General features: G+C 43.6%; 1 protein-coding gene across 3 annotated transcripts in view; it reads left to right on the forward strand.

The window, feature by feature from the left end:
• pjvk (pejvakin) overlaps positions 1-13,938 on the forward strand; it is a 50,111-nt gene extending 36,173 nt beyond the window's left edge. For all 3 annotated transcript variants that reach the window (XM_072495055.1, XM_072495057.1, XM_072495056.1), the window contains exons 4-6: positions 250-367; positions 11,306-11,449; positions 13,226-13,938. In XM_072495055.1, the coding sequence (XP_072351156.1) occupies positions 250-367; positions 11,306-11,449; positions 13,226-13,527 (564 nt within the window). In that variant the 3' untranslated portion in view covers positions 13,528-13,938. The remainder of the gene's footprint in view (positions 1-249; positions 368-11,305; positions 11,450-13,225) is intronic.
• Positions 13,939-27,225: the final 13,287 nt, after the last annotated feature.

The raw sequence follows: 27,225 nt of genomic DNA on the forward strand, positions 1-27,225 counted from the left end.
TCCAATATTGGAATTCTCTAAGAATGACCAGCTTTACTATTGATCCTAAAATAATATACTTGTTTGTGTACAACGCAACAGTGTTGCTAGTAATCAGATATTATTGCTCAGAATTGAAAGGAGAAAATAGCATAAATAAAAGGTTTTCATATTTTTGGTAAGAATCAAATTCAGATATTTCAGTATAACTGTATGTGATTTTGGTCTGTGAATGCACAAAGAGAGTTCTGGTTATGATACCCACTCTAGTTTCAGATTGATGATGGACGGAATCATAAAGGATGTGACAAAGCTATTGTTATCCCAGCTCACACAACAATTGCATTTAGTGTGTTTGAACTCTACATCCATTTGGATGGACATTTTGGTAAGCAAAGATTGTCTATATTCCTTTAAAGCTGCCTTGAGTCAATACAGAATTATTCTTCAATGCACTCTTAGATCATTTCTGTGGTGACTAATTAGTTACTTCCGTTTATTTAGTTTAAATATAGAACATGGTTAATTACTGATACTTGCATCCTGTATTTCTATGGTTTCATTTTTGATTAACCCCAAACATTGTTTTAAGAGCTTTAAAAAAATGCTTTCCTATCACAAACTGGTGTTATGGGCCTGAGCTTAGAAACTCCAAAGTATATTATGAAGTCCACCTGACCTTTATGTTGAATTTGGCTAGGATGAGCACAAGAGCCTTCCCTTCAGGTGTGATTCATCAGTCTTCCTCGACACTTTAATCAAAACAAGCTTTATTCTAAGAACTTAGTTAAACAGGCAGTAAGAACTTTTATCAATTACAAATATAAAGACACCACACAGCTATGGTAATCTATGTGTAAAACGTAATGAATTCCCCTTTAACTGTTCCAATTCAGAAACAAAATCCAATAAACCAAAAACCCCTTTTCAAGGACATGGCCCAGCACTCTGCATTGGCACTTGAATGAGACTGGCTTTCCCTATGATTCTGATCCCTTCTCACCAGCAGATTTAACTCCTTCCGGAAATCAAACAATATCTTTTAAATTTACCAAAGCAGGTAGCTATAATAAACGTTTTTATTTACTAGAACAACTCTTTAAAATGAAACCATAGAAAGACAGGAAAAACACACTTCTTTCTCCTTCTGAGTCCACAGCAGCCAAACTGAAAAAGAAACTAAAACAAACCTCACAGCCACAGCTCAGCTCAACCCACAAAATGACATCACTGAAACCATGTGATAAGCCAAAAATCTTTCTTTAAAGGACACTCCCATGACACCTCACCCCAAGACAAGAAAATAAACCATCAACTTCAAAGATGGTTTCATTTTTCACCTTTTCACTTGCCCATTCCTAACACTTGACAATAAACTTACATACATTTTAAAACATCAAAACAGGCAAACATGTGCAATAAAACAGTCCATTTCAGTTCTTTGTTTTTCACCATCGAACCTGCTTCTCTTCATCACATTCGTGACAAAGCATCGTCTGTCACGTTTTCTCGTCCTGCCACATGTATAAGTTTTAAATTAAATGGTTGTAATAATAAACTCCATCGAAATAGTCTGGCATTTTTATTCTTGAATTTCTCCAAAAACATCAATGGATTATGAACAATATATATATAATTGTTTCACACGACTTGCTGGTAACATAAATGTTAAAATTTTGCATAGCCAGCAACAAGCTCAAAGTCTCTTTTCAATTGTTGAATACCTCCTCTGGTGATCATTTAATTTTTTGGAAAAATACCCAATAGGCCACTCTCTTCCTTTGCCGTCTTCTTGCAAGAGCACGGCACCTACATCCACATCACTCGCATCAATAAACACCTTGAATGGTTTTGCGTAATTTTGGGTGGCCAACACAGGAGCAGTGGTTAACACAGCATTCAGGTCATCAAATGTCTGTTGATACTCTGCCATCCACTGAAATTTGCTACTTTTCTTCAGCAAGTCTGTCAGTGGAGCAACTACGCTGCTAAAATCTGGCACAAATTTAAGGTAAAAACCATTCATGCCAAGAAATCTCATTATTTCCCTTTGTGTCGAGGGTATTGGAAACTCCCCAATAACTTTTGTTTTCACATCCCGTGGGGTCATTTGTCCATGTCAAATTGTATGGCCAAGAAACATGACTTGGGCTTTTCCAAACTTACTTTTGACTAGGTACCAAACCCGCCTCCTGAAGTTGATCGAATAACTCCAATAGATGCTTCAAATGTTCTTTCCATGTCTGACTAAAAATCACCAGATCGTCTGTGTACACTGCACAATTGGGTAATCCTGAAATGACTTTGTTAGTTAACTGTTGAAATGTAGCTGGGGCATTTTTCATGCCAAATGGCATAACTTTGAATTGGTATATACCATTTTAATCACAAAAGCTGAAATCTCCTTCGCCCTTTTGGAAAAAGGTAGCTGCCAATAGCCTTTAAGTAAATCCAGTTTGGAGATAAAAGCTGATTGTCTCATCTTCTCAAGGCAGTCCTCCAACCATGGGATAGGATAAGAATCTGTTCTTCTAACTGCATTAACCTTTTTATAATCCACACACAATCATTGGGTACCGTCCAGTTTCGGTACCATTACTATGGGTGAGCTCCATTGGCTGTAACCCACTTCAATTATGCCATTTTTAAGCATACTTTCAATTTCTTTTTGAACTTGTGCCAATTTTAGAGGGTTAAGTCTATATGGACGTTGTTTCATTGGAACAGCATTTCCCACATCTAGATCATGTATAACCATTTTAGTACTTCCCAACCTATTTCCACAAACTTGCCCATGTGATATTAATAGCTCTTTCAGGTCAGTTTGTTTTTCCTCTGGAAGGTAATTCAATAATTTATTCCAATTTTTAAGAACATCCTTATTATCCAGTTTAATTTGAGGAATGTCAAATTCAGAGTCATCTGGATTTGGTTCTTCACTAAAACCTCCTCAGTTTGCTCTCCTTCTCTTTCAAAATACCTTTTAAGCATATTCACATGACACACTCTATGAGTTTTCCTTCTATCTGGCATTCTTACTAAATAATACACCTCACTCAATTCCCTTTAAATCTGATAAGATCCACAAAACCTTGCTTTTAAAGGTTCACCTACCACTGGTAACAATACTAAAACTTTATCTCCACTAGCAAACTACAAACTTTTGCTTTCTTGCTCGCTACCTGTTTCATCACATGCTGTGCAACTTTTAAATGTTGTGCAGGCAATTCACTTGCTCGATTTAATCGTTCCCTAAAATTTGACAAGTAATCCAATAATGTAGTTTCAGACTGCTCACTCAACAATTTCTCCTTAATCAATTTAAGTGGTCCTCTTACCTCATAACCAAAATTTAGTTCAAAAGGACTGAATTTGGTTGACTCATTCGGTACATCCCTAATTGCAAACAATACGAATGGAATTCCTTTATCCCAATCCTCTGGATAAACTTGACAATAAGCCCTCAACATTGTCTTTAACGTCTGATGCCACCGTTCTAACGCTCCCTGCGATTCTGGATGGTACGCAGTTGATTTAAATTGTTTTACTCCTAAGCTATCCATAACCTCCTTGAATAACCTCGAGGTAACATTTGATCCTTGATCCAATTGTATTTCTGTGAGTAGTCCATATCTAGTAAAGAATTAAGTAACTTCTCCACAAATGTTTTAGCTGTAATATTGTGTACTGGAATGGCCTCTGGAAACCTAGTAGACACATCCATTATAGTCAAAAGACATTGGTTCCCACTTTTCATTTTAGGAAGCAGTCCTACGCAATCAATTAAGACCCTTGTAAAAGGTTCCTCAAATGCTAGAATGGGCATAAGAGCTCTGGTTTTATCACCGCTTGAGGTTTCCCTATCGCTTGACATGTGTGACACGATCGACAAATTTAACTACATCTTTATGTAGTGCAGGCCAATAAAAATGTATTTGTATTTTAATTTGAGTTTTCCTGACTCCCAAATGACCGCCTACTGGTACCTCGTGCTACTTGTAACACCTCCTTTCTATACCCTACTGGCAATATCACTTGATCGACCTCATTCTCCACCTGTTCTTTTTCAACCATCTGATCAAAAATCGTTTCTGATAATTGAACTTCAACTTTATCTTCACTCTTTGATTTCTCCTCTTGTCTGAACCTGTGACTTTGCAACCTTACCGTGGCAGCACGGTAGCATTGAGGATAGCACAATTGCTTCACAGCTCCAGGGTCCCAGGTTCGATTCCGGCTTGGGTCACTGTCTGTGCGGAGTCTGCTCATCCTCCCCGTGTGTGCGTGGGTTTCCTCCGGGTGCTCCGGTTTCCTCCCACAGTCCAAAGATGTGCAGGTTAGGTGGATTGGCCATGATAAATTGTCCTTAGTGTCCAAAATTGCCCTTAGTGTTGGGTGGGGTTACTGGGTTATGGGGATAGGGTGGAGGTGTTGACCTAGGGTGGGGTGCTCTTTCCAAGAGCCGGTGCAGACTCGATGGGCCGAATGGCCTCCTTCGGCATTGTAAATTCTATGAAATTATACGACACAATCAGGAAAAGTCCCAGGATATTCGTCCTTCAACAATTCAGTTGTTTGAATTTGCACTAGCTTAACAATCACAGTAGGCATCACTCCTACCTGCGACCCAGCTATATCATTACCCAAGATAAACTGTATTCCTGGACAAGATAGTTTCTCTATTACTCCTACTACTACTTCACCACTTTTCACTGGACTCTCCAACCTCCTTATATAATGGAACACTACTCTTCTCACCCTGAATTCCACATATTATCATCTTTTGTGGCAATTTTCCTCTCAAAGTACATAACTCCTCATCTCTTAGAGATAGAATAACAGCTGCAGAAAGGCAGTTCGAGGAGTATCACCCTATTGAGGTAGTATGGGTTGAAGTCAGAAATAGGAAAGGAGCAGTCACCTTGTTAGGAGTTTTCTATAGGCCCCCCAATAGTAACAGAGATGTGGAGGAACAGATTGGGAAACAGATTTTGGAAAGGTGCAGAAGTCATAGGGTAGTAGTCATGGGCGACTTTAACTTCCCAAATATTGAGTGGAAACTCTTTAGATCAAATAGTTTGGATGGCGTGGTGTTTGTGCAGTGTGTCCAGGAAGCTTTTCTAACACAGTATGTAGATTGTCCGACCAGAGGAGGGGCAATATTGGATTTCGTACTGGGTAATGAACCAGGGCAAGTAATAGATTTGTTAGTGGGGGAGAACTTTGGAGATAGTGACCACAATTCTGTGACTTTCACTTTAGTAATGGAGAGGGATAGGTACGTGCAACAGGGCAAGGTTTACAATTGGGGGAAGGGTAAATACGATGTTGTCAGACAAGAATTGAAGTGCATAAGTTGGGAACATAGGCTGGCAGGGAAGGACACAAGTGAAATGTGGAACTTGTTCAAGGAACAGGTGCTACGTGTCCTTGATATGTATGTCCCTGTCAGGCAGGGAAGAGATGGTCGAGTGAGGGAACCATGGTTGACAAGAGAGGTTGAATGTCTTGTTAAGAGGAAAAAGGTGACTTATGTAAGGCTGAGGAAACAAGGTTCAGACAGGGCATTGGAGGGATACAAGATAGCCAGGAGGGAACTGAAGAAAGGGATTAGGAGAGCTGAGAGAGGGCATGAACAATCTTTGGCGGGTAGGATCAAGGAAAACCCCAAGACTTTTACACATATGTGAGAAATATGAGAATGACTAGAGCGAGGGTAGGTCCGATCAAGGACAGTAGCGGGAGATTGTGTATTGAGTCTGAAGAGATAGGAGAGGTCTTGAACGAGTACTTTTCTTCTGTATTTACAAATGAGAGGGGCGATATTGTTGGAGAGGACAGTGTGAAACAGATTGGTAAGCTCGAGGAAATACTTGTTAGGAAGGAAGATGTGTTGGGCATTTTGAAAAACTTGAGGATAGACAAGTCCCCTGGGCCTGACGGGATATATCCAAGGATTCTATGGGAAGCAAGAGATGAAATTGCAGAGCCGTTGGCAATTATCTTTTCGTCCTCACTGTCAACAGGGGTGGTACCAGGGGATTGGAGAGTGGCGAATGTCGTGCCCCTGTTCAAAAAAGGAACTAGGGATAACCCTGGGAATTACAGGCCAGTTAGTCTTACTTCGGTGGTAGGCAAAGTAATGGAAAGGGTACTGAAGGATAGGATTTCTGAGCATCTGGAAAGACACTGCTTGATTAGGGATAGTCAGCACGGATTTGTGAGGGGTAGGTCTTGCCTTACAAGTCTTATTGAATTCTTTGAGGAGGTGACCAAGCATGTGGATGAAGGTAAAGCAGTGGATGTAGTGTACATGGATTTTAGTAAGGCATTTGATAAAGTTCCCCATGGTAGGCTTATGCAGAAAGTAAGGAGGCATGGGATAGTGGGAAATTTGGCCAGTTGGATAACGAACTGGCTAACCGATAGAAGTCAGAGAGTGGTGGTGGATGGCAAATATTCAGCCTGGATCCCAGTTACCAGTGGCGTACCGCAGGGATCAGTTCTGGGTCCTCTGCTGTTTGTGATTTTCATTAATGACTTGGATGAGGAAGTTGAAGGGTGGGTCAGTAAATTTGCAGACAATACGAAGATTGGTGGAGTTGTGGATAGTAAGGAGGGCTGTTGTCGGCTGCAAAGAGACGTAGATAGGATGCAGAGCTGGGCTGAGAAATGGCAGATGGAGTTTAACCCTGAAAAGTGTGAGGTTGTCCATTTTGGAAGGACAAATATGAATGCGGAATACAGGGTTAACGGTAGAGTTCTTGGCAATGTGGAGGAGCAGAGAGATCTTGGGGTCTATGTTCATACATCTTTGAAAGTTGCCACTCAAGTGGATAGAGCTGTGAAGAAGGCCTATGGTGTGCTCGCGTTCATTAACAGAGGGATTGAATATAAGAGCCGTGAGGTGATGATGCAGCTGTACAAAACTTTGGTAAGGCCACATTTGGAGTACTGTGTACAGTTCTGGTCGCCTCATTTTAGGAAGGATGTGGAAGCTCTGGAAAAGGTGCAAAGAAGATTTACCAGGATGTTGCCTGGAATGGAGAGTAGGTCTTACGAGGAAAGGTTGAGGGTGCTAGGCCTTTTCTCATTAGAGCGGAGAAGGATGAGGGGCGACTTGATAGAGGTTTATAAGATGATCAGGGGAATAGATAGAGTAGACAGTCAGAGACTTTTTCCCCGGTGGAACAAACCATTACAAGGGGACATAAATTTAAGGTGAAAGGTGGAAGATATAGGAGGGATATCAGAGGTAGGTTCTTTACCCAGAGAGTAGTGGGGGCATGGAATGCACTGCCTGTGGAAGTAGTTGAGTCGGAAACATTAGGGACCTTCAAGCAGCTATTGGATAGGTACATGGAGTACGGTAAAATGATATAGTGTAGATTTATTTGTTCTTAAGGGCAGCACGGTAGCATTGTGGATAGCACAATTGCTTCACAGCTCCATGGTCCCAGGTTCGATTCCGGCTTGGGTCATTGTCTGTGCGAAGTCTGCACGTCCTCCCCGTGTCTGCGTGGGTTTCCTCCGGGTGCTCCGGTTTCCTCCCACAGTCCAAAGATGTGCGGGTTGGGTGCATTGGCCAATGATAAATTGCCCTTAATGTCCAAATTGCCCTTGGTGTTGGGTGGAGGTGTTGGGTTTGGGTGGGGTGCTCTTTCCAGGGGCCGGTGCAGACTCGAGGGGCCGAGTGGCCTCCTTCTGCACTGTAAATTCAATGATAATCTATGATTAATCTAGGACAAAGGTTCGGCACAACATCGTGGGCCGAAGGGCCTGTTCTGTGCTGTATTTTCTATGTTCTTACCATCAAAGATTGACTTGCTCCCGTATCTCTTAATATTTTGACTTCTTTACCTACTCCTCCTGGTACACATGAGTAAACATTACCCACACAAGTAGATTCTTTAAAGAGATCTGGCATCTTCTTATCAATCACATCTTGATCAGGCTGTACATTATTTTGCACCTTCTTCGCTTACCTTTGGGCTTATCTTTATCACTTTAACAAACCCCACTGTCTTATCCTGTTTTACCACATCAGCCTTCCCAGTGCTTTTCTTCAACCCCCAACACTGCGACTTTACATGGCCTAGTTTATTACAGTAAAAACATCTGAAACTTTTCAATTCTCTTCCACCCTCCTAGATTTATTTTTTAATCTGAGGTACACTCTCCTTATTATCTGCCATCAGATCCCCTTTACCTTTACCACTTGAGTATTTTTTTCCCCCCCAGTTTCTACCCCTCACAGGCTGAAACTGATGTCGGATATCAAACTTTGATTTCTGAACTAATTTCTAATCATCTGCCATTTCTGCTGCTAATCTCGCAGTTTTAGCCCTCTGCTCTTCCACGTGAGTTTTCACTACATTAGGAATTGAATTATTATTTTTTTCAATATAAATTTAGAGTACCCAATTCATTTTTTCCAATTAAGGGGCAATTTAGCATGGCCAATCCACCTAGCCTGCACATCTTTTGGGTTGTGGGGGCGAAACCCACACAAACATGTGGAGAATGTGCAAACTTCACATGGACAGTGACCCAGAGCCGGGATCGAATCTGGGACCTCGGCGCCATGAGGCAGCAGTACTACCCACTGTGCCACCGTGCTGCCCTAGGAATTGGATTTTTCAACTCCTCCAAAGTTATCATTTCTCTAAGAGCTTGTTATGCTTGGTCTATTTTCAAAGCCCTTATCCATCTATCAAAATTACTCTGTTTGATCCTTTCTGTGTATGTTTGACCAGATTCCTTCCTTAAATTTCTAAACCTTTTTCTGTAGGCTTCAGGCACTAGTTCATATGCACCTAAGATGGATTTTTTTACCTCCTCATAGGTCCTAGATACCTCCTCTGATAGTGATGCAAACACTTCACTCGCTCTACCTACCAACTTTGCTTAAATCAGTAATACCCACATGTCCTGTGGCCATTTCATTTGTTTAGCCACCTTCTCAAATGAAATGAAAAAGGCTTCTACATCCTTCTCATCAAACCTTAGCAATGCTTGGACATATTTAAATAAATCCCCACCAAACCTTTGATTATGACGCTCTTGTTCTGTCTCACTATCCTCATCACTTTCCTCAGACTGTACGTTTCTTTTTATCTCCGCCAATTTTAACTGACGTTCATGTTTCATGGCCAGTTTCTGAAGTTCAATGTCTCTCTCTTTTTCTTTTTCCTCTCTCCCTTTTTATTTTCCCTGATCTGTATCTCCCTTTCTCTCGCATTTTGTTCTGCTAGGGTTATTTGTTCTTTTTCCCTTTCCTCTCTCTCCTTTTCTTTTTGTTCAACAAGGACAGTTCTTTCTTTTCCCTCATTTCGAATTCAAGTTGCTTTAATTGTTTTTCATGCTCAAGCTGCTTTATCTGTAATTGAAATCTTGCCATTTCCTGTCATTCTGACTGTGTCTCAGGCAATTTTAAATGCTCAACTACCGCCGCAAATACCCCTTCTTTCCGTACTTTGTCAGGCAATGTTAACTAAATGTTTTTGCAAAATTGAAAAGCCTTTGTTTAGTCTCCGTTTGTAAGGTACTGCACCTGACCTTCTCCACTCCCTAAAACATCTGAGCCTCTTTGAGTGCCATTATCCACAACACATTCCCTATTTATACTTGAATACAACACCTGAAAAGCAAACACAAATATGCTCACCCCTCACTGCCTATAAGTTCACTAAGCCAACCCCAGTCACAAAAGATAGACATTTATCCCGAACGAGTCCCCAATTTTGGTTATGGGCCAGGGCTCAGAAACTCAAAAGTATATTATGAAGTCCATCTGACCTACAACGTTCATGTTAAATTTGGCTAGGATGAGCACAAGACCCTACTCTTCAGGTGTGATTCATCAGTCTTCCTAGACACTTTAATAAAAATAGGCTTTAATCTAAGAACTTAGTTAACATATATATATCACTGTCCATGTGGAGTTTGCACATTCTCCCCATGTTTCCATGGGTTTCGCCCCCACAACACAAAGATGTACAGGCTAGGTAGATTGGCCACGCTAAATTGCCCCTTAATTGGAAAAAAATAATTGGGTACTCTAAATTTAAAAAACAAAACAAAAAAAACATATATATATATAAAAACATGAGCAAGAACTTTTATCAATTACAAACATAATGACACCTCATAGCTACAGTAATCTATGCATAGCACTTAATGAATTCCCCCTTAACTGTTCCAATTCAAAACAATAAACGAAAAAACCCTTTTCAAGGGCATGGCCCAGCACTCTGCATTGGCACTTGAATGTGTTATGGGCCAGGGTTTAAAAAACACCAAAGTGTATCATGGAGTTCCCCTAACCCACAACTGTTTATAGATTTTGGTTATGAGGAGCATAAGGGCCTACCTTTCAGGTGTTATTCAACAAAGGCCTTAAGCACTTTTAATCAAAAACAAAGTTTATTCTACGAATTCAGTTAACATTTCTATAAACACAGAGTTAGCATTTTTATCAACTACAAACAAAAATACCCCACACAGCTACAGTTCTCTCCATATATATATATCCCTTAATAACTTCCCTTTCAACTGTTTCAATTTGATAACAACATCCAATACCAGAAAAACCTTTTTACCAAAACAGTAGGTGTGAATTCTTTCCAGAAAACAGTTATCACTTTTAAATTATCAAGTGATCTGGAGACCTTTTAGCATGCAGAGAGAGAGAGAGACAAGAGAAACCTTCTTTGTCTGAATCCAGCTTCCAACTGAGTAAACCGAAAGTAAAACTCAGAGCCACAGCCAACTCCCAGCTCAAAACAAAACTAAAACCCAAAGTCACAGCCCAGCTCCACCCACTGAAGCCATTTGATGAACACACATTTCTTAAAGGGACACTCCCATGACAAATGAGACTGGCTTTCCCTGTGATTCTGATCCCGTCTCACCAGCAGATTTAACTCCTTCCGGAAAGCAAACTATATCTTTTAAGTTATCAAAGCAGGTAGCTATAATCCAGATGTTTTTTTACTGGAACAGCTCATTAAAATGAAACCATAGAAAGACAGGAAAAAAACACTTCTTTCTTCTTCTGAGTCCACAGCAGTCAAACTGAGAATGAAACTAAAACAAACCTCATAGCCACAGCTCAGCTCCACCCACAAATTGACATCACTGCAGCTATGTGATAAGCCAAAAACCTTTCTTAAAGGGACACTCCAATGACACTGGTCAGTTCATAAATTCCCAATGATCGGGTGAAACATTTGCTAGTTGGAGGCTAGGCATGCTAAGATAATTACATTTATAGTTAGGCAGGATGAAGCAATTTCACTTAACTCAAGCATTTATGTACTTATAGAACTCTGTGTTACATCGGAATCAGAAGGTGGGTTCGAAAAAGAACAAATAACAGAGCAATTGGGAGGTTTAATGAGCCGATTCTCAGTTTGGAAACTGCGACGATGCCTGTCTGATTTCTTTTATGGCAGTCCATTCAGATCAGGTACATCTTCCCTCAAATATTACAGACTAACCAGAGTGTATTATAAGAAAAACTTAATTAAAACTCAGAATTTAAAAGTTAAAAAAATTATCACAGGACAGCACAGTAGCACAGTGGGTAGCACTTCATAGCTCCATGGTCCCAGGTTCAATTCCAGGCTGGGTCGCTTTTAGGGTTTATTGGATTCACATAAAACAGCTTATCTGCCAATGCAACATAACGAATCACATGGTAGCACAAGTGGCTAGCACGGTGGCTTCACAGCGCCAGGGTCCCAGTTTCGGTTCCCTGCTGGGTCACTGTCTGTGCGGAGTCTGCACATTCTCCCCGTGTCTGCGTGGGTTTCCTCCGGGTGCTCTGATTTCCTCCCACAGTCCAAAGATGTGCAGGTTAGGTGGATTGACCATACTAAATTGCCCTTAGTGTCCAAAAATGTTGGGTGGGGTTACTGGGTTACAGGGATAGGGTGGAGGTGTGGTGCTCTTTCCAAGGGCCGGTGCAGACTCGATGGGCTGAATGGCCTCCTTCTGCACTATAAATTCTATGAAATCAGATAGAAGTCCCACATATATCTTATACTTACTGATGTAGAATGTGCACAGATTTTTACCACGACAGAGAGTTTCTCCATCATGCTCCATCATCCAGGGAATGGCTGAAAATGTTCTTGCCTCTGAACTTGGCATTTCCCATCATTCCGGGGACGGGGACGGGGGGGGGGGGGGGGGGGGGGGGGGGGGGGGGGTGACGACGACTGGAGACGGGTTGGGGTTTGCATATGCGTGATTTGCAGAGGCAACTCGTCATTTAATTCACCAGTTTCCTCCACTGAAGTGGGACTTTTTATAAATTCATTCTTGGGATGTGGGCGTCGCTGGCTCTGCCAGCATTTATTGCCCAGGGCTTGCTGGGCCATTTCAGAGGGCAATCACATTGCTGTGGACCTGGAGTCACATGTAGGCCAGACTAGGTAAGGATAGCAGATTTCCTTCCTTAAAGGACATCAGTGAATCAGATGTTTTTTTTTACAACAATAGACAGTGGTTTCATGGTCATCATTAGACTATTAATCCCAGATTTTTATTCAAAATTCAAATTTTACCATCTGCCATGATGAGATTCAAACTCCGGTCCCCAGAGCATTACACTGAGTCTTTGATTATTTGTCCAGTGACTAAACCTTTATTGAGCTCTTAAGGGACCAGATTGTTTTGATGCAAATATATAATTGATGTTAAATATTCTTATTGACAATTAATCTTTTAAATTATTTTGAATAGATGTGAGCTTATGATTTTGTTGACAGGAAGTCTGATATTACCTACCAATTGTATTTCCATCTATTAGAGGCACACATTTTAACATGCATTTGTGTTTACCAGGTATAATAAACTTCCTCATCGCCATTTTTTAAAAATTGTGCATTTCTGACTCTGCAACAATGAGATTAGCCATCTAGTGATAGTGAGAGGTGCCTAAATGGCAGGGGACAGCCATGTTAATGGGGATGAGACCAACTGTTTTTTGCTTAGCTCCCCTCTGAGTGTCTGCTCTATGTGCTGGTTGTACTCAATGTGCTGTCCAATATAAATTGCTGGCACAAGTTTAATTTTGTTCCTTATTAGAAAATATGCCACGTGGAACACCAGTTTGATGTGCTGTTTTACTGTTAACAGGTGCCTTTCCCTGTATTATCAGAAGTAAAATAAAGCCGCCGGATTGTGATAAATTTATCTTTTCAGTGAGTGTAAATCTTTTTACTGTACATTTGAACAGATGAAAAGATGCTGGACGATGTCAGAAACCCGGATCTTTATTTGGAGGATTTGGTCGCTGACTATTATGAAAAGGCTACCAGCTTGACTGACATTTCCACTAACTACCTCCGAGATAATGCACACACACGGGTCAATCTCCTGAACCATAATATCTCTAAAGGACCCTGTGCTCTTTGTGGTATGGGAAGTTCCCAAAGAGAGACCGTATATGGATGCCTTGAGTGTTCATTCAATGGTCAGAAATATGTGAGACTGCATGTTGTGCCTTGCTTTGATTTGTGGCACAAAAGAATAAGATGAAATACATTTTGGTGCAGTCTAAAGCTCTAGATGTGATAGCAAGACTACATTTGTATTTGTATAGTAGTTTTGATTTTATTTTTAGCAGTAAGTCGATTTGAGTTGTGCAAAATTTTAATTTTCCATTGCAAATTTACAGTTTTAAAATTATAAATGGTGAAAAACGGTGTACAGAACTAATTCTTGGATGCATCCATCAGGGAAAGAACATTGCTGTGAATCTGTGATGTCAATATGTTTTGAACTTTTTTCAGATCATGATCGAAAGTTCCACATTTGTTCGTCTAAAATATCATGCACCTTTGTTCACATTACACAGTCCCTACAGTTTCATCTTCCTGTTTTGCTTTACATAATTAATTGCAATGAGTACCAGTGGTTGATTTGTTTAAAAGGTTAATAATTCATTAAAGTATCAGATTGCAAACACATGAAGGTTTGAGTCAAATTGTTATGTATTTAACATTTGGGACTGGATTTTATCCCCGCCCCCCGAACAAGTAACCCATGTTTTGATTCCATTGTTTTAATGCCCTGGAATTTGCTGAGCCTTTGGAACCCATTACCAATATCTACTAGGTGGAGAATCAGGGGTCATATAATAACACTGGCATGTCTTTGAAATATTCATCCAATATTTTTTTTAAAATCGGCCATTAGAAAAGTATTGCCCCTTAAAATCTCAAGTTGTCAAACACAGCCAGCAAAGGCTCATTGAATAAACCTCCAATCCAGTTAACATTGCCTAACCTTGTGTAAATAAACAAACCAGCATTGAAAAACCACTTCAAAGAAAGATAGTATTGCAAACTCATAAACTGCCAAACAAAGCTAAAAGTCACCTCAAGATGTGTAAACACAAACTTCCCTCAGGGCTGAATCTAGTCTTGATTCTTGGAGCTCATCCAGGAAACTTAGGCCTTCTGTTTTGTTGATACAGTTGCCAGAAAAATAGTAGGGTTAAGGATGACTGAAAGATAATTTTACAAACGCTTAATGCTACACATTGGCTTTAGCTGAGATCTCAAAGTATATTGCTACAAATAGTTATAATGAGGATAAGATATTCTCATTTTAGAGGTGATGAATGAAAGCAACCAGCTGCATGGTTCTCCTGGTTATTGTGGGCAACCTGAGGCAATCAACAGGGAATTCAACAGATTAAGATAAAGTAATTGGTGCAAAGCAGGATTACTTGCCTAAAAGAAGTTTATTCCTGGAACTGGAATACATAAATTCTGTAACAGTAAATGAAAAGAGATTAAGGTGTGATTCATATTTGGCACAATGATCACTCAGATAACCATAGACTATCAACTTACTCAAAAATGTCTACATTGTAGGAAGGTAATTTGAAGTAATGGGAATAATGTAGCATGAGTGATGCAAGTTCAGCCCAATGGTGGGAAATCCATAGCACCTCTACAAGATGTACCCAACTCTGTCAAAGTTCAATGAGTTGCAGCATCGACTTTCCCAGTAGGATAGACATTCCTCCCCTGTGAACCTCTAGCCAATTGGAGACTAGCAGCTCTCCATTGCCTGCAGTGTGACCAGGACTCATCGCTGGATCACTAGACAGGTGAGTGTGGGCATGGGTATAGATCATTTGAGTTGAGGTGGGGTGGGGGATTGGTTGGTCACCAGCAAATGGGGATGCGGAGACAGTTGCATACATAAGTGGGAGTTGTCTTTGCAGGCACCCCATCCTGATGCCATTCCTTCGACTGGGCACCGTGCCTTTGAAAGAGAGACAGGAACATAATCACAAACCCAATATGGTTTTCTGTGTGGCCTACTGCAGGCACGGGAGACCATTACAAGTTTGCCTGAATTCCTGAACCTTTCAGTGGACTCAGCAATAATGACTTTTTAAAATAAATTTAGAGTACCCAATTCATTTTTTCCAATTAAGGGGCAATTTATTGTGGCCAATCTACCTATCTTTTTTGGGTTGTGGGGGCGAAACCCACACAAACACAGGGAGAATGTGCAAACTCCACATGGGACAGTGCCCAGAGCCGGATCGAACCTGGGACCTCGGCGCCGTGAGGCAGCAATGTTAACCACTGCGCCACTGTGTTGCCTGGCAATAATGACTTTTAAGTGGCTCATTAATAAGCCTAAACAGCCAGCAGGGTTTTCCACATCAGCCTATCCCTGCCACTGACTAACTGGGGATCGGTTAAACCATCACCGGGAATGGGTTTCCATGGCCTTCCCTTTGACTTATATGAGCCCACCTGCCATCTAGCCCTCCCTGGTGGATTCAATTAAATTCCAACCCAAGTGTGGGTATGGTTATTCAGAGGAATTTGTGGCTTCACCTACATGTAGCTTTAGGCTGTCCATATAAAAGCAGATACAAATATTGTCATGTGAGAGTACCTTTAAGAAATGGGGGTTTGATAAAATAGCTGTAGTGGATGTACCTTCAGGAAATGGGTATTTATCAGTGATGTCAGAGTGTGGGTGGAGCTGGGCTGTCTGTCTGCTTTTACTTTCACTTTGGGCTCGCAGCTACAGGGTGTGTTTAGTTTCGTTTTAGATTTGGAGAAGCTGCAGTCACAGCAAGATGTGTATGAATCTCTGCAAGTTTATGAATGTTCATTTGGTGATTTCAAAGTGGTAACTGTTCTCAGTAGTGAAGTTAAACCTGATGTCTTTCTGTAAAAAGGGTTCTTTTTATCTTATGGATGTTGCAAGGAAGGATTAAGAGTTACTTAGAGAGTACTGTATTCTATGGGGGATTTATTGGTGTTGACAGTTGTTAAGATGTTTACTGTGGGTTTATAAAGTGTTAACTGGTTTCATAAATAAACAGTGTTTTAACTTAAAAGTACTGTAGATTTCTGTTGCATCACATCTGCAGAGTGGGCCCGTGTGCTCCCCATAACCACGATCTATTACAAGTTGTGGGTCATGTAAATTCCATGATACACTTTGGGGTTCTCTAAACCCTGGCCCATAACAAATTGGGGGCTCATCCAGGTAAGGTTGGAAAGTCCAGTGAAGAATGGTGAAGTGGTAGTAGGAGTAATAGAGAAACTATCTTGTCCAGGAATACAGTTTATTTTGGGTAATGATATAGCTGGATTGCAGGTGGGAGTGATGCCTACTGTGGTTGATAAGCCAGTGGAAAATCAACCAACTGAAATGTTGAAGGACGAGTATCCTGGGATTTTTCCGGTTTGTGTAGTTACAAGGTCACAAAGTCACAGGTTAAGACAAGAGGAGAAATCAAAGAGTGAAGATAAAGGTGAAGTGCAATTATCAGAAACGATTTTCGATCAGATGGTTGAAAAAGAACAAAAATAGGTGGAGGATGAGGCGGATATTTTTAGTTCAGGCAAATTGACAGAGTTACAACAGAAAGATATAGAAATAAAACGGATGTATCAGAAAGCATACACGGACGAGGAATCTGACTGTATACCGGAGCGTTATTACCGTAAAAATGATGTCTTGATGAGCAAATGGAGACCGTTACATATGCAGGCTGATGAAAAGTGGGCAGAAGTTCACCAAGTAGTATTGCCGGTAGGGTATAGAAAGGAGGTGTTGCGAGTTGCACATGAGGTACCAGTGGGAGGTCATTTGGGAGTAAGGAAAACACAAGCTAAAATATAAAAACAGTTTTATTGGCCTGGTTGTAGTTAAATTTTGTCAATCATGTCACACATGTCAAGTGATAGGGAAACTTCAAGCAGTGATAAAACCAGCGCCCTTAATACCCATTCCAGCATTTGAGGAACCTTTTACAAGGGTCTTAATTGATTGCGTAGGACCGCTTCCTAAAACAAAAAGTGGGAATCAATATCTTTTGACTATAATGGATGTGTCTACTAGGTTTCCAGAGGCTATTCCAGTATGCAATATTACAGCTAAAAAGATTGTGGAGGATATTCTTTACTAGATATGGACTAGCCACAGAAATACAATCGGATCAAGAATCAAATTTTAGCTCAAGGTTATTCAAAGAAGGTATGGATAGCTTTGGAATCAAACAATTTAAATCAACTGCGTACCATCCAGAAGCGCAGGGAGCGTTAGAAAGGTGGCATCAGACATTAAAGACAATGTTGAGGGCTTATTGTCACGATTATCCAGAGGATTGGGATAAAGGAATTCCATTCGTACTGTTTGCAATTAGGGATGCACCTAATGAGTCAACCAAATTCAGTCCTTTTGAACTAATTTTTGGTCATGAGGTAAGAGGACCACTTAAATTGATAAAGGAAAAATTGGTGAGTGAGAAATCGGAAATTACATTATTGGATTACGTGTCAAATTTTAGGGAACGATTAAATAGAGCAGGTGAATTGGCTACACAGCATTTAAAAGTTGCACAAAATATGATGAAACGGGTAGCGGACAAGAAATCCAAAGTTTGTGGACCGTATCAGATTGAAAGGAAATTAAGTGAGGTGAATTATGTGGTAAGAATGCCAGATAGAAGGAAAACTCACCAAGTGTGTCATGTGAATATGCTTAAATGGTACTTTGAAAGGGAAGGAGAGCAAAAGGAGGAGGTTTTAATGATTCTAACTCAGTGACGAACCAAATCCAGATGACTTTGAATTTGACATACCTCAAATTATATTGGAAAACGAGGATGTTGTTACAAATTGGGATAAATTGTTGAGTTACCTTCCACAGGAAAACCGGACTGACCTGAAAGAGTTATTGATATCACATGGGCAAGTTTGCGGAGTTAAGTTGGGAACCCACTAAAATGGCTATACATGATGTAGATGTGGGAGTGCTGTTCCAATCAAACAACATCAATATAAACGTAACCCTTTAAAATTGGCACAGGTTAACCAGGAGATTGAAAGTATGCTTAAAAATGGCATAATTGAAGTGGGTTGCAGCCAATGGAGCTCACCCATAGTGATGGTACCAAAACCAGACGGTACCCAATGGTTGTGTGTGGACTATAGAAAGGTAAATGCAGTTGCAAGAACGGACTCTTATCCTATCCCACGTTCGGAGGATTGCATTGAGAAAGTGGGACAATCAGCTTTTATTCCCAAACTGGATTTACTTAAAGGTTACTGGCAGGTACCTTTCTCCGAAAGGGCGAAGGAGATTTCAGCTTTTGTGACTCCAGATGGTATATACCAATTCAAAGTTATGCCATTTGGCATGAAAAACGGCCCACCCACATTTCAACAGTTAACTAACAAAGTTGTTCCAGGATTACCCAATTGTGCGGTATACATCGACGATCTGGTAATTTTCAGCCAGACATGGAAAGAACATTTAAAACATCTGATGGAGTTATTCGATCGACTTCAGGAGGCGGGTTCGGTGGTAAACCTAGGCAAAAGTGAATTTGGAAAAGCCCAAGTCACTTTCCTGGGCCATACAATCGGACAGGGTCGAATGGTCACACGGGATGTGAAAACAACAGTTATTGAGGAGTTTCCAATACCCTCGACACAAAGGGAAATAATGCGATTTCTTGGCATGAGTGGATTTGATCGAACATTTGTGCCAAATTTATGCAGCGTGGTTGCTCCACTGATGGACTTGCTGAAGAAATGTCAAAAATTGCAGTGGACAGCAGAGTGTCAACAGGCATTTGACTGCCTGAAAGCTGTGATAACCAATGCTCCTGTGTTGGAGAATTACAAGGAACTCTGTGATCAGATTGAACTAAAGTATCTGACTTTAAAGAGAAATGCCGAGGCGTAGAGAAATGGATGGATCATGCAGAGACCTTCTTGTCCAAAGAGACTGTCAATCGAGAAGGATTCCAGTTGGAGGAAGAGGACCAAGAATGGACTATGTTATTATTAAATGTTTGCGTGTTTTGTTTTAAAAAAAAGTATATTCATTGTCCATATTTCTTAAAGGAAAGTGAACAGGTGAAAAATGAAACCATCTTGAAGTTGATGGTTTTTGTTTTTTTCTTGGGGGGAGGTGTCATGTGAGAGTACCTTTAAGAAATGGGGGCTTCTAAAATAGCTGTAGTGGATGTACCTTCAAGAACTTGGTGTTTATCAGTGATGTCAGAGTGTGGGTGGAGCTGGGCTGTCTGTCTGCTTTTACTTTCACTTTGGGCTCGCAGCTACAGGGTGTGTTTAGTTTCGTTTTAGATTTGGAGAAGCTGCTATCACAGCAAGATGTGTATGAATCTATGCAAGCTTATGAATGTTCATTTGGTGATTTCAAAGTGGTAACTGTTCTCAGTAGTGAAGTTAAACCTGATGTCTTTCTGTAAAAAGGGTTCTTTTTATCTTATGGATGTTGCAAGGAAAGATTAAGAGTTACTTAGAGAGTACTGTATTCTTTGGGGAATTTATTGGTGTTGACAGTTGTTAAGATGTTTACTGTGGGTTTATAAAGTGTTAACTGGTTTCAAAAATAAACAGTGTTTTAATTTAAAAGTACTGTAGATTTCTGTTGCATCACACCTGCAGAGTGGGCCCGTGTGCTCCCCATATCCACAATCTATTAAAAGTTGTGGGTCAGGTGAACTCCATGATACACTTTGGGGTTCTCTAAACCCTGGCCCATAACAATATGTAGACTTTTCCTTTGACAAAAGTAGCAATTACCCTGTACCTGAAACATGCAATGCACCACAAATGTCAGCTTAATTCTTTGTATATCAACATGCACATGAAATGAACTGGAGGTCCAATGCATCACCACTGCTGCAGTACCTTCCTTTGTACGAAGAACATTTGAAACGAGCACGGAATGAGAGGACCACATGCTCATCAACCTGTACGTAATTGAGAAATTTGGTTACATAAAATAACTTTGAGAGAACAGAATATACTCGCTGATTTGAGGCGGCGCAAATTTCTATCGCATTGTCAACTTTGCAGTGGGAAAGGATATCCATTGTCAATTGACACCTCACAAACTTCATTTCTGGGAAAATGATAATTTGCAATCAAACAACATTTGAGTAATTTAAGATCATGTGATGTAAATTTATTGAGGTACAGGTAGCTAAATGTTAAAGCATTTATTATGAAAAAAGACACTGGATTTTACTATCATTCTTAAATGACTCAGAGTACAATCTTCATAAAGACCATTCGAAAGGAAATTACAAGTTTTAAGATTCACAAAAAGTGATAAATTGGAGTCATAGACCGCAAATTGCAGCTCTGAAGCACCTCCACCTTCAGTGTTACTAGTGCAATTTTGGCTCCACCAGCTTGCTTGAACATTTCTGGCAGAAGCTGCACCCAATGGATTTGGATTTAGATTTTTGTTTATTGTCACGTGTACCAAGGTACAGTGAAAAGTATTTTTCTGCGAGCAGCTCAACAGATCATTAAGTACATGAAAAGAAGATAAAAGAAAATACATAATAGGGCAGCACAAGGTACACAATGTAACTAGATAACACCGGCATCGGGTGAAGCATACAGGGGTGTCGTGTTAATGAGGTCAGTCCATAAGAGGGTCGTTTAGGCGTCTGGTAACAGCGGGGAAGAAGCTGTTTTTGGGTCTGTTCGTGCGTGTTCTCAGACTTTTGTATTTCCTGCCTGATGGACGAAGTCGGAAGAGTGAGTAAGCCGGGTGGGATGGGTCTTTGATTCTGCTGCCCGCTTTCCCCAGGTAGTGGGAGGTGTAGATGGAATCAATGGATGGGAGGTAGGTTCGTATGATGGACTGGGCTTTGTTCACGACTCTCTGAAGTTTCTTGCGGTCCTGGGCCGAGCAGTTGCCATACCAGGCTGTGATGCAGCCCGATAGGATGCTTTCTTTGGTGCAACTGTAAAAGTTGGAAAGAGTTAATGTGGACATGCCGAATTTCCTTAGTTTCCTGAGGACGTATAGGCGCTGTTGTGCTTTCTTGGTGGTAGCGTCGCCGTTGGTGGACCAGGACAGATTTTTGGAGATGTGCACCCCTAGGAATTTGAAACTGCTAATCATCTCCACCTTGGCCCCATTGATGCTGACAGAGGTGTGTACAGTACTTTGCTTCCTGAAGTCAATGACCAGCTCTTTAGTTTTGCTCGCATTGAGGGTTAGATTGTTGTCGCTGCACCACTCCACTAGGTTCTCTATCTCCCTCCTGTATTCTACTCGTAGTTACTCGAGATTCGGCCCACTATGGCCGTATTGTTAGCAATCTTGTAGATGGAGTTGGAACCAAATTTTGCCACGCAGTCGTGTGTGTACAGGGAGTAGAGTAGGGGGCTAAGTACACAGCCTTGCGGGGCCCCGGTATTGAGGACTATTGTGGAGGGGGTGTTGTTGTTTATTCTTACTGATTGTGGTCTGTGGGTCAGAAAATCGAGGATGAACTTCCGGTGGCGGCTATGAAGGAGTGAGTCGCACATTCGGTGGCTCTCACTCCGGCTGGCTTTTTGGACCTGGTTTCCTGACTTTTTGGAACTTTTGAGTGCTCGAAAAGACAGCCACAAAGGTGCTGATTGAAGTGTGCGGAGCTGTATGGAAACAAAGAAGAGCAGAAAGCAGTGAAAGCAGGAAAAGAAGGGGCAGAGACAAAGTGGTGTGGGAGCTGACCCGGGACAAAGATGACTGACCGGACCGCGGACCAGACGATCCAAGCAGCGCTGGACAATATGCTGCAGGTCATAAAAGGAAGTTTTGAAGATTTGAAGCGGGATAACTTGGAACGGTTTCAGAAAGTGGTGGAGCAAGTGAACCAAAGGCTTGAGGCCCAGGACAAAAAGATCAAGGACCTGGAGCAAGCGGTGGAGGAACAGGCGGACACACAAACGATCGCGGCAATAGAGATGGATGGGTTGAAGGAGCAACAGAGAAGGCTGCTTGTCAGGCTTGAAGACCTGGAAAACAGAGCCCGCAGACAGAATTTGAGAGTTATTGGCCTCCCAGAGGGGGCCGAAGGTGCGGTCGCCACAACGTTTGTGGCAGACCTGTTGCAGCAGCTGTTGGGGGCTAACTCCTTTCCGCGACCGCTGGAGCTGGACGGGGCTCACAGGGTGCAGTTGAAGCAGACGCGACCAGGGGCCCCTTCCCGACCAGTGGTGGTCAGGTTCCACAGGTTCACAGACAAGGAACGGGTCCTTCAGTGGGCAAAGAGTACGAAGAGCTGTACATGGAACAACAATGTCCTGCGCATTTACCAAGACCTGAGTCAGGAGGTGGCCAGGCGGCGAACAGCCTTTAAAAGAATTTAAGAGATTTTGTTCAAAAAGCACGTGAGGTTCAGTCTGCCTTTCCCGGCGCGGCTTTGGGTCACGCACCAGAGCCAGCATTACTACTTTATGGACCCCGATGAGGCGATGGAGTTCGCAAAGGATCAGGGACTGGTGCCGAAATGAGGGCCCACGGACCAAAGTCAGAGTCGGTGTACTACTGTTTGTGAGACTTCTAGTTTTCTTGGACTGACTTTCTATTTTTTTTTTGCTGCTTCACAGGTACTTTGTAGTTTCTGTTTTCCGTTTTCGCTGTCTATGGGTACAATTGGCGAGGGGGGAGGGGGGGCCCTCTCTCTTTTGGGTTTTCTTCTTGCTTTTTCTTTGTGTTTTTTTTCTTTTTGGAGCTTCCAACGGAACAGAAATTTGGCCGGGATGCAATGGGGGTTAAAGTTATTGGTTGTAGGGGGGGTGAGGCGGGTACTGTGTTGCTGTGTGTTTTTATTATTAATGCGCAGAAAGGGGTGATACCGCGGTATCACTCATCTGTTTACACAACTGGAACAGCATTACAGCTGGAGCGGTCTCGGGTCTTTGTTTGATTGCCCTTGTTTTTTGTGTTTGATCTCCTGTATTGCAGAGAGAGAGACTGCTCGAGCAGGACACATCAGGGGGATGGGTGTGGATGGGTGGGAGGATGAGCTCGAGGGAACAATGGGAGCGAGACAAGTGGGTGCCAGAGGGATGAGTCACCGGGCTAGGGGGTCAGGTGGGGGGGGGGGGGGGGGTGCATACAGCCAGTATATGGCAGGGGTCGGGTTACAGGGGGGTGTTGTTGCTAGGGGGGGGGGGAGGGGGGGGAAGTTATTCTGCTGACATGGGAGGGATCTAAAGTCGGTAGCAGAGTGGAGGTCAGGGGTGGGAACTACCAGGAGGCGAACTGGGAGGGGCGCGGCACATAGGCTGTCGGCGGGCCCAAGAAGGGGGATGGTTGATCGGCAAAAGGGGGGGGCGGGTGCCCTCCAACCAGGCTGATCACCTGGAATGTCAGGGGACTGAACGGGCCATCAAGAGGGCGCGTGTGTTCACGCATTTGCAGGCTCTAAAGGCAGACGTAATCATGCTGCAGGAGACACATCTGAAAGTGACTGACCGGACCAGACTAAGGAAGGGCTGGATCAGCCAGGTCTTCCACTCGGGCTTGGTCTCTAAGTCCAGGGGGGTGGCAATCATGATCAATAAACGGGTTCACTTTGAGGCGGAGGGCACAATTGCAGACGGAGGGGGTAGATTTCTTATGGTCCGGGGTACGCTTGAGGGGGTGAGGGTAGTCCTGGTGAATGTATATGCTCCAAATTGGGACGACGCGAACTTCATTAAAAGGGTGCTGGGGAAAATCCCAGACTTAGATTCACGCAAGCTGATCATGGGGTGGGGACTTCAACACGGTCCTCGACCCCGGACTAGACAGGTCATGCTCCAGAACGGATAGGCTCCCAGCGATGGCAAGGGAACTGAGCGGGTTCATGGAGCAGATGGGGGGGGGTAGACCCATGGAGAGCCAGAATGCTGACGGGAAGGGAATATTTGTTCTACTCGCATGTTCATAAAGTATACTCGAGAATCGATTTTTTTCATCATGAGCAGGGACTGTGTAGGCGGGGTAAAAAACACGGAGTACTCAGCGATCACCATCTCGGATCATGCCCCACACTCGGTTGACCTGCAGGTCTGCAAAAGGAGCTACCAGCGCCCGCAATGGAGGTTGGATGTAGGATTGCTAGCGGAGGAGGGGGTGTGCGAGAGACTGCGGAAGTGCATGCAGGACTACCTGCAGGTTAATGACACAGAGGAAGTCTCAGCAGCGACCCTGTGAGATAGAACGGACAGAGCGGAAATGGACAGACTGGTCAAGGAGATCCCGAACCGGACAGATAGGGAATACGCAGTGGCCCAGAGGGAGACCTACTTAGAGATAGACGGAGACTGCAGGCCGAGCTGGGAGTGTTGTCCACGAGCAAGGCAGTGGAACAACTCAGGAAGGCAAAGGGTGTGGTCTATGAGCATGGGGAGAAAGCTAGTAGAATGCTTGCGCAGCAACTCAGGAGGAAGGAGGCGGCCAGAGAAATAGGCAGGGTAGTGGACGGTATTGGGAACAGAGTGAATGACCCGTCAGGACTGAACAAGGTGTTTCGGGAGTTTTACAGCAAGCTCTATACCTCGGAACCCCCTGGGGAGCCGGAGGAGATGAAGCGCTTCTTAGACGGACTGACCATCCCAAGAGTGTGTAGGGGGCTGGTAGACGGACTGGGGGCCCCGATCAGAGCTGAGGAAATACTGGGGGGCTTGAAGGCCATGCGGTTGGGTAAATCCTCAGGGCCGAATGGATACCCAGTGGAGTTCTACAAAACGTTCTGGGAGATAGTGGGGCCGGTGCTGACTAGGGTATTTAACGAGGCGAGGGACAGAGGGACTTTACCCCCGACAATGTCACAGGCTACCATTTCACTGATATTAAAACGGGATAAAGACCCGGAGGTGTGTGGGTCATATAGACCAATCTCCCTGATTAACGTCGACGCCAAGCTCCTGGCTAGGGTCTTGGCGCTTAAAATTGAGGATTGTGTCCCGGAGGTGATCGGGGAAGACCAAACAGGGTTTGTTAAAGGCAGACAGCTGGTAGGCAACTTAAGAAGACTACTCAATGTGATCATGATGCCCCCGGAGGGCAGAGAGGTAGAGGCAGTGGTGGCAATGGATGCCGAGAAGGCCTTTGACCGGGTGGAGTGGGACTATTTGTGGGAGGTACTCGGACGGTTTGGGTTCGGGGAGGGCTTTGTTGACTGGGTTAGACTATTGTACCAGGCCCCAAAAGCTAGCGTGAGGACGAATAGGACAACACCAGAGTACTTTAGACTACACGGGGGACCAGACGGGGATGCCCACTCTCCCCGCTGCTGTTTGCACTGGCCATAGAACCTCTGGCGATTGCCCTGAGAGCTGCGAGGGGGTGGAAGGGAATGATTAGGGGAGGGGTGGAACACAGAGTATCGCTGTACACGGACAACTTGCTCCTGTACGTATTGGACCCGCTGGCTGGGATGCACAGTATACTAGGAATATTGAGAGAATTTGGCAGGTTTTCAGGGTACAAACTGAACATGACTAAGGGTGAAATGTTTGTAGTGCAGGCGAGGGGCCAGGAGAACAGGTTGAAGGGGCTGCCATTTAGGATGGTCGGAGAAAGTTTCCGATACTTAGGGACTGGGGCAGGCTGCATAAGCTAAATTTGACTAGAGTGGTGGAGCAAATGAAGAGTGAGTTTAGGAGATGGGATGCACTCCCGCTATCACTTGCGGGGAGAGTGCAGACGGTAAAGATGACAATCCTCCCAAGATTCCTGTTTATTTTTCAGTGCCTCCCGATTTTCATCCTGCGGTCCTTCTTCAAAAGGGCCAACAAGATTATTATGGGCTTTGTCTGGGCGGGGAAGTCCCGTGGGTGAAGAAAGCGATGCTTGAGAGGAACCGTAGCGAGGGGGGGGGGGCTGGCGCCACCGAACCTCAGCAACTACTACTGGGCGGCCAACATAGCCATGGTAAGGAGTTGGATGTTGGGTACGGGGTCTATTTGGGGGCGATAGGAGGCGACTTTGTGCAGGGACACCAGTTTGGCAGCCCTGGTCACGGCCCCCCTACCGCTCCTGCCGGCCAGGTACTCCACCAGCCCGGTATTGGTGGCAGCCCTGCGGATCTGGGGCCAGTGGAGGATGCATGTAGGGGAGGTGGGAGCATCGGTCTGGTCTCCAATATGCGACAACCACCGATTCGTCCCTGAGAGTATGGACGGTGGATTCCGAGCGTGGCGGCGGGCGGGGGTGGGAAGGATGGGCGATATGTTCTTGGGGGGGAGCTTCTCGAGCATGAGGGCCTTGGAGAAGAAATTCAGACTAGTCCGAGGGAATGACTTTCGGTACTTGCAAGTGCGTGACTTCATACGCAGACAGGTCCCATCCTTCCCACGCCTCCCACCAAATGGGATCCAGGACAGAGTAGTCTCTAGGGGAGAGGTAGGAGAGGGGAAAGTCTCGGATATTTACCGAGAACTCATGAAAGGGGAGGAGTCCCAGACAGAGGAACTGAAGCTCAAGTGGGAGGAGGAACCCGGCGAGGAGATGGAGGAGGGGGTATGGGCGGAAGCTCTGAGTAAGGTAAATTCAACTGCAACATGTGCTAGGCTCAGCCTGATTCAGTTCAAGGTCGTCCACCGGGCCCACATGACGGTGGCCCGGATGAGTAAATTTTTTGGGGTGGAGGACAAGTGTGCTAGGTGTGCGGGAGGGCCAGCGAATCATGTCCATATGTTCTGGGCATGCCCAAAACAAGGAGATACTGGGAGGGATTTGTGGAAGCCATATCCCAGGTACTGAAAACTAGGGTGGTGATGGGTCCAGTGGTGGCAATTTTTGGGGTCTCGGAAGACCCGGGGGTCCGGGAGGAGAGGGAGGCCAATGTCTTGGCCTTTGCTTCCAGGTAGCCTGGCGACGTATACTGCTGGCATGGAGGGATTCAAAGCCCCCGAAGACCGAAGCATGGCTCTC

The sequence above is a fragment of the Scyliorhinus torazame genome, chromosome 2 (assembly GCF_047496885.1).
Source record: "Scyliorhinus torazame isolate Kashiwa2021f chromosome 2, sScyTor2.1, whole genome shotgun sequence".
NCBI classification, from domain to species: Eukaryota; Metazoa; Chordata; class Chondrichthyes; order Carcharhiniformes; family Scyliorhinidae; genus Scyliorhinus; species Scyliorhinus torazame.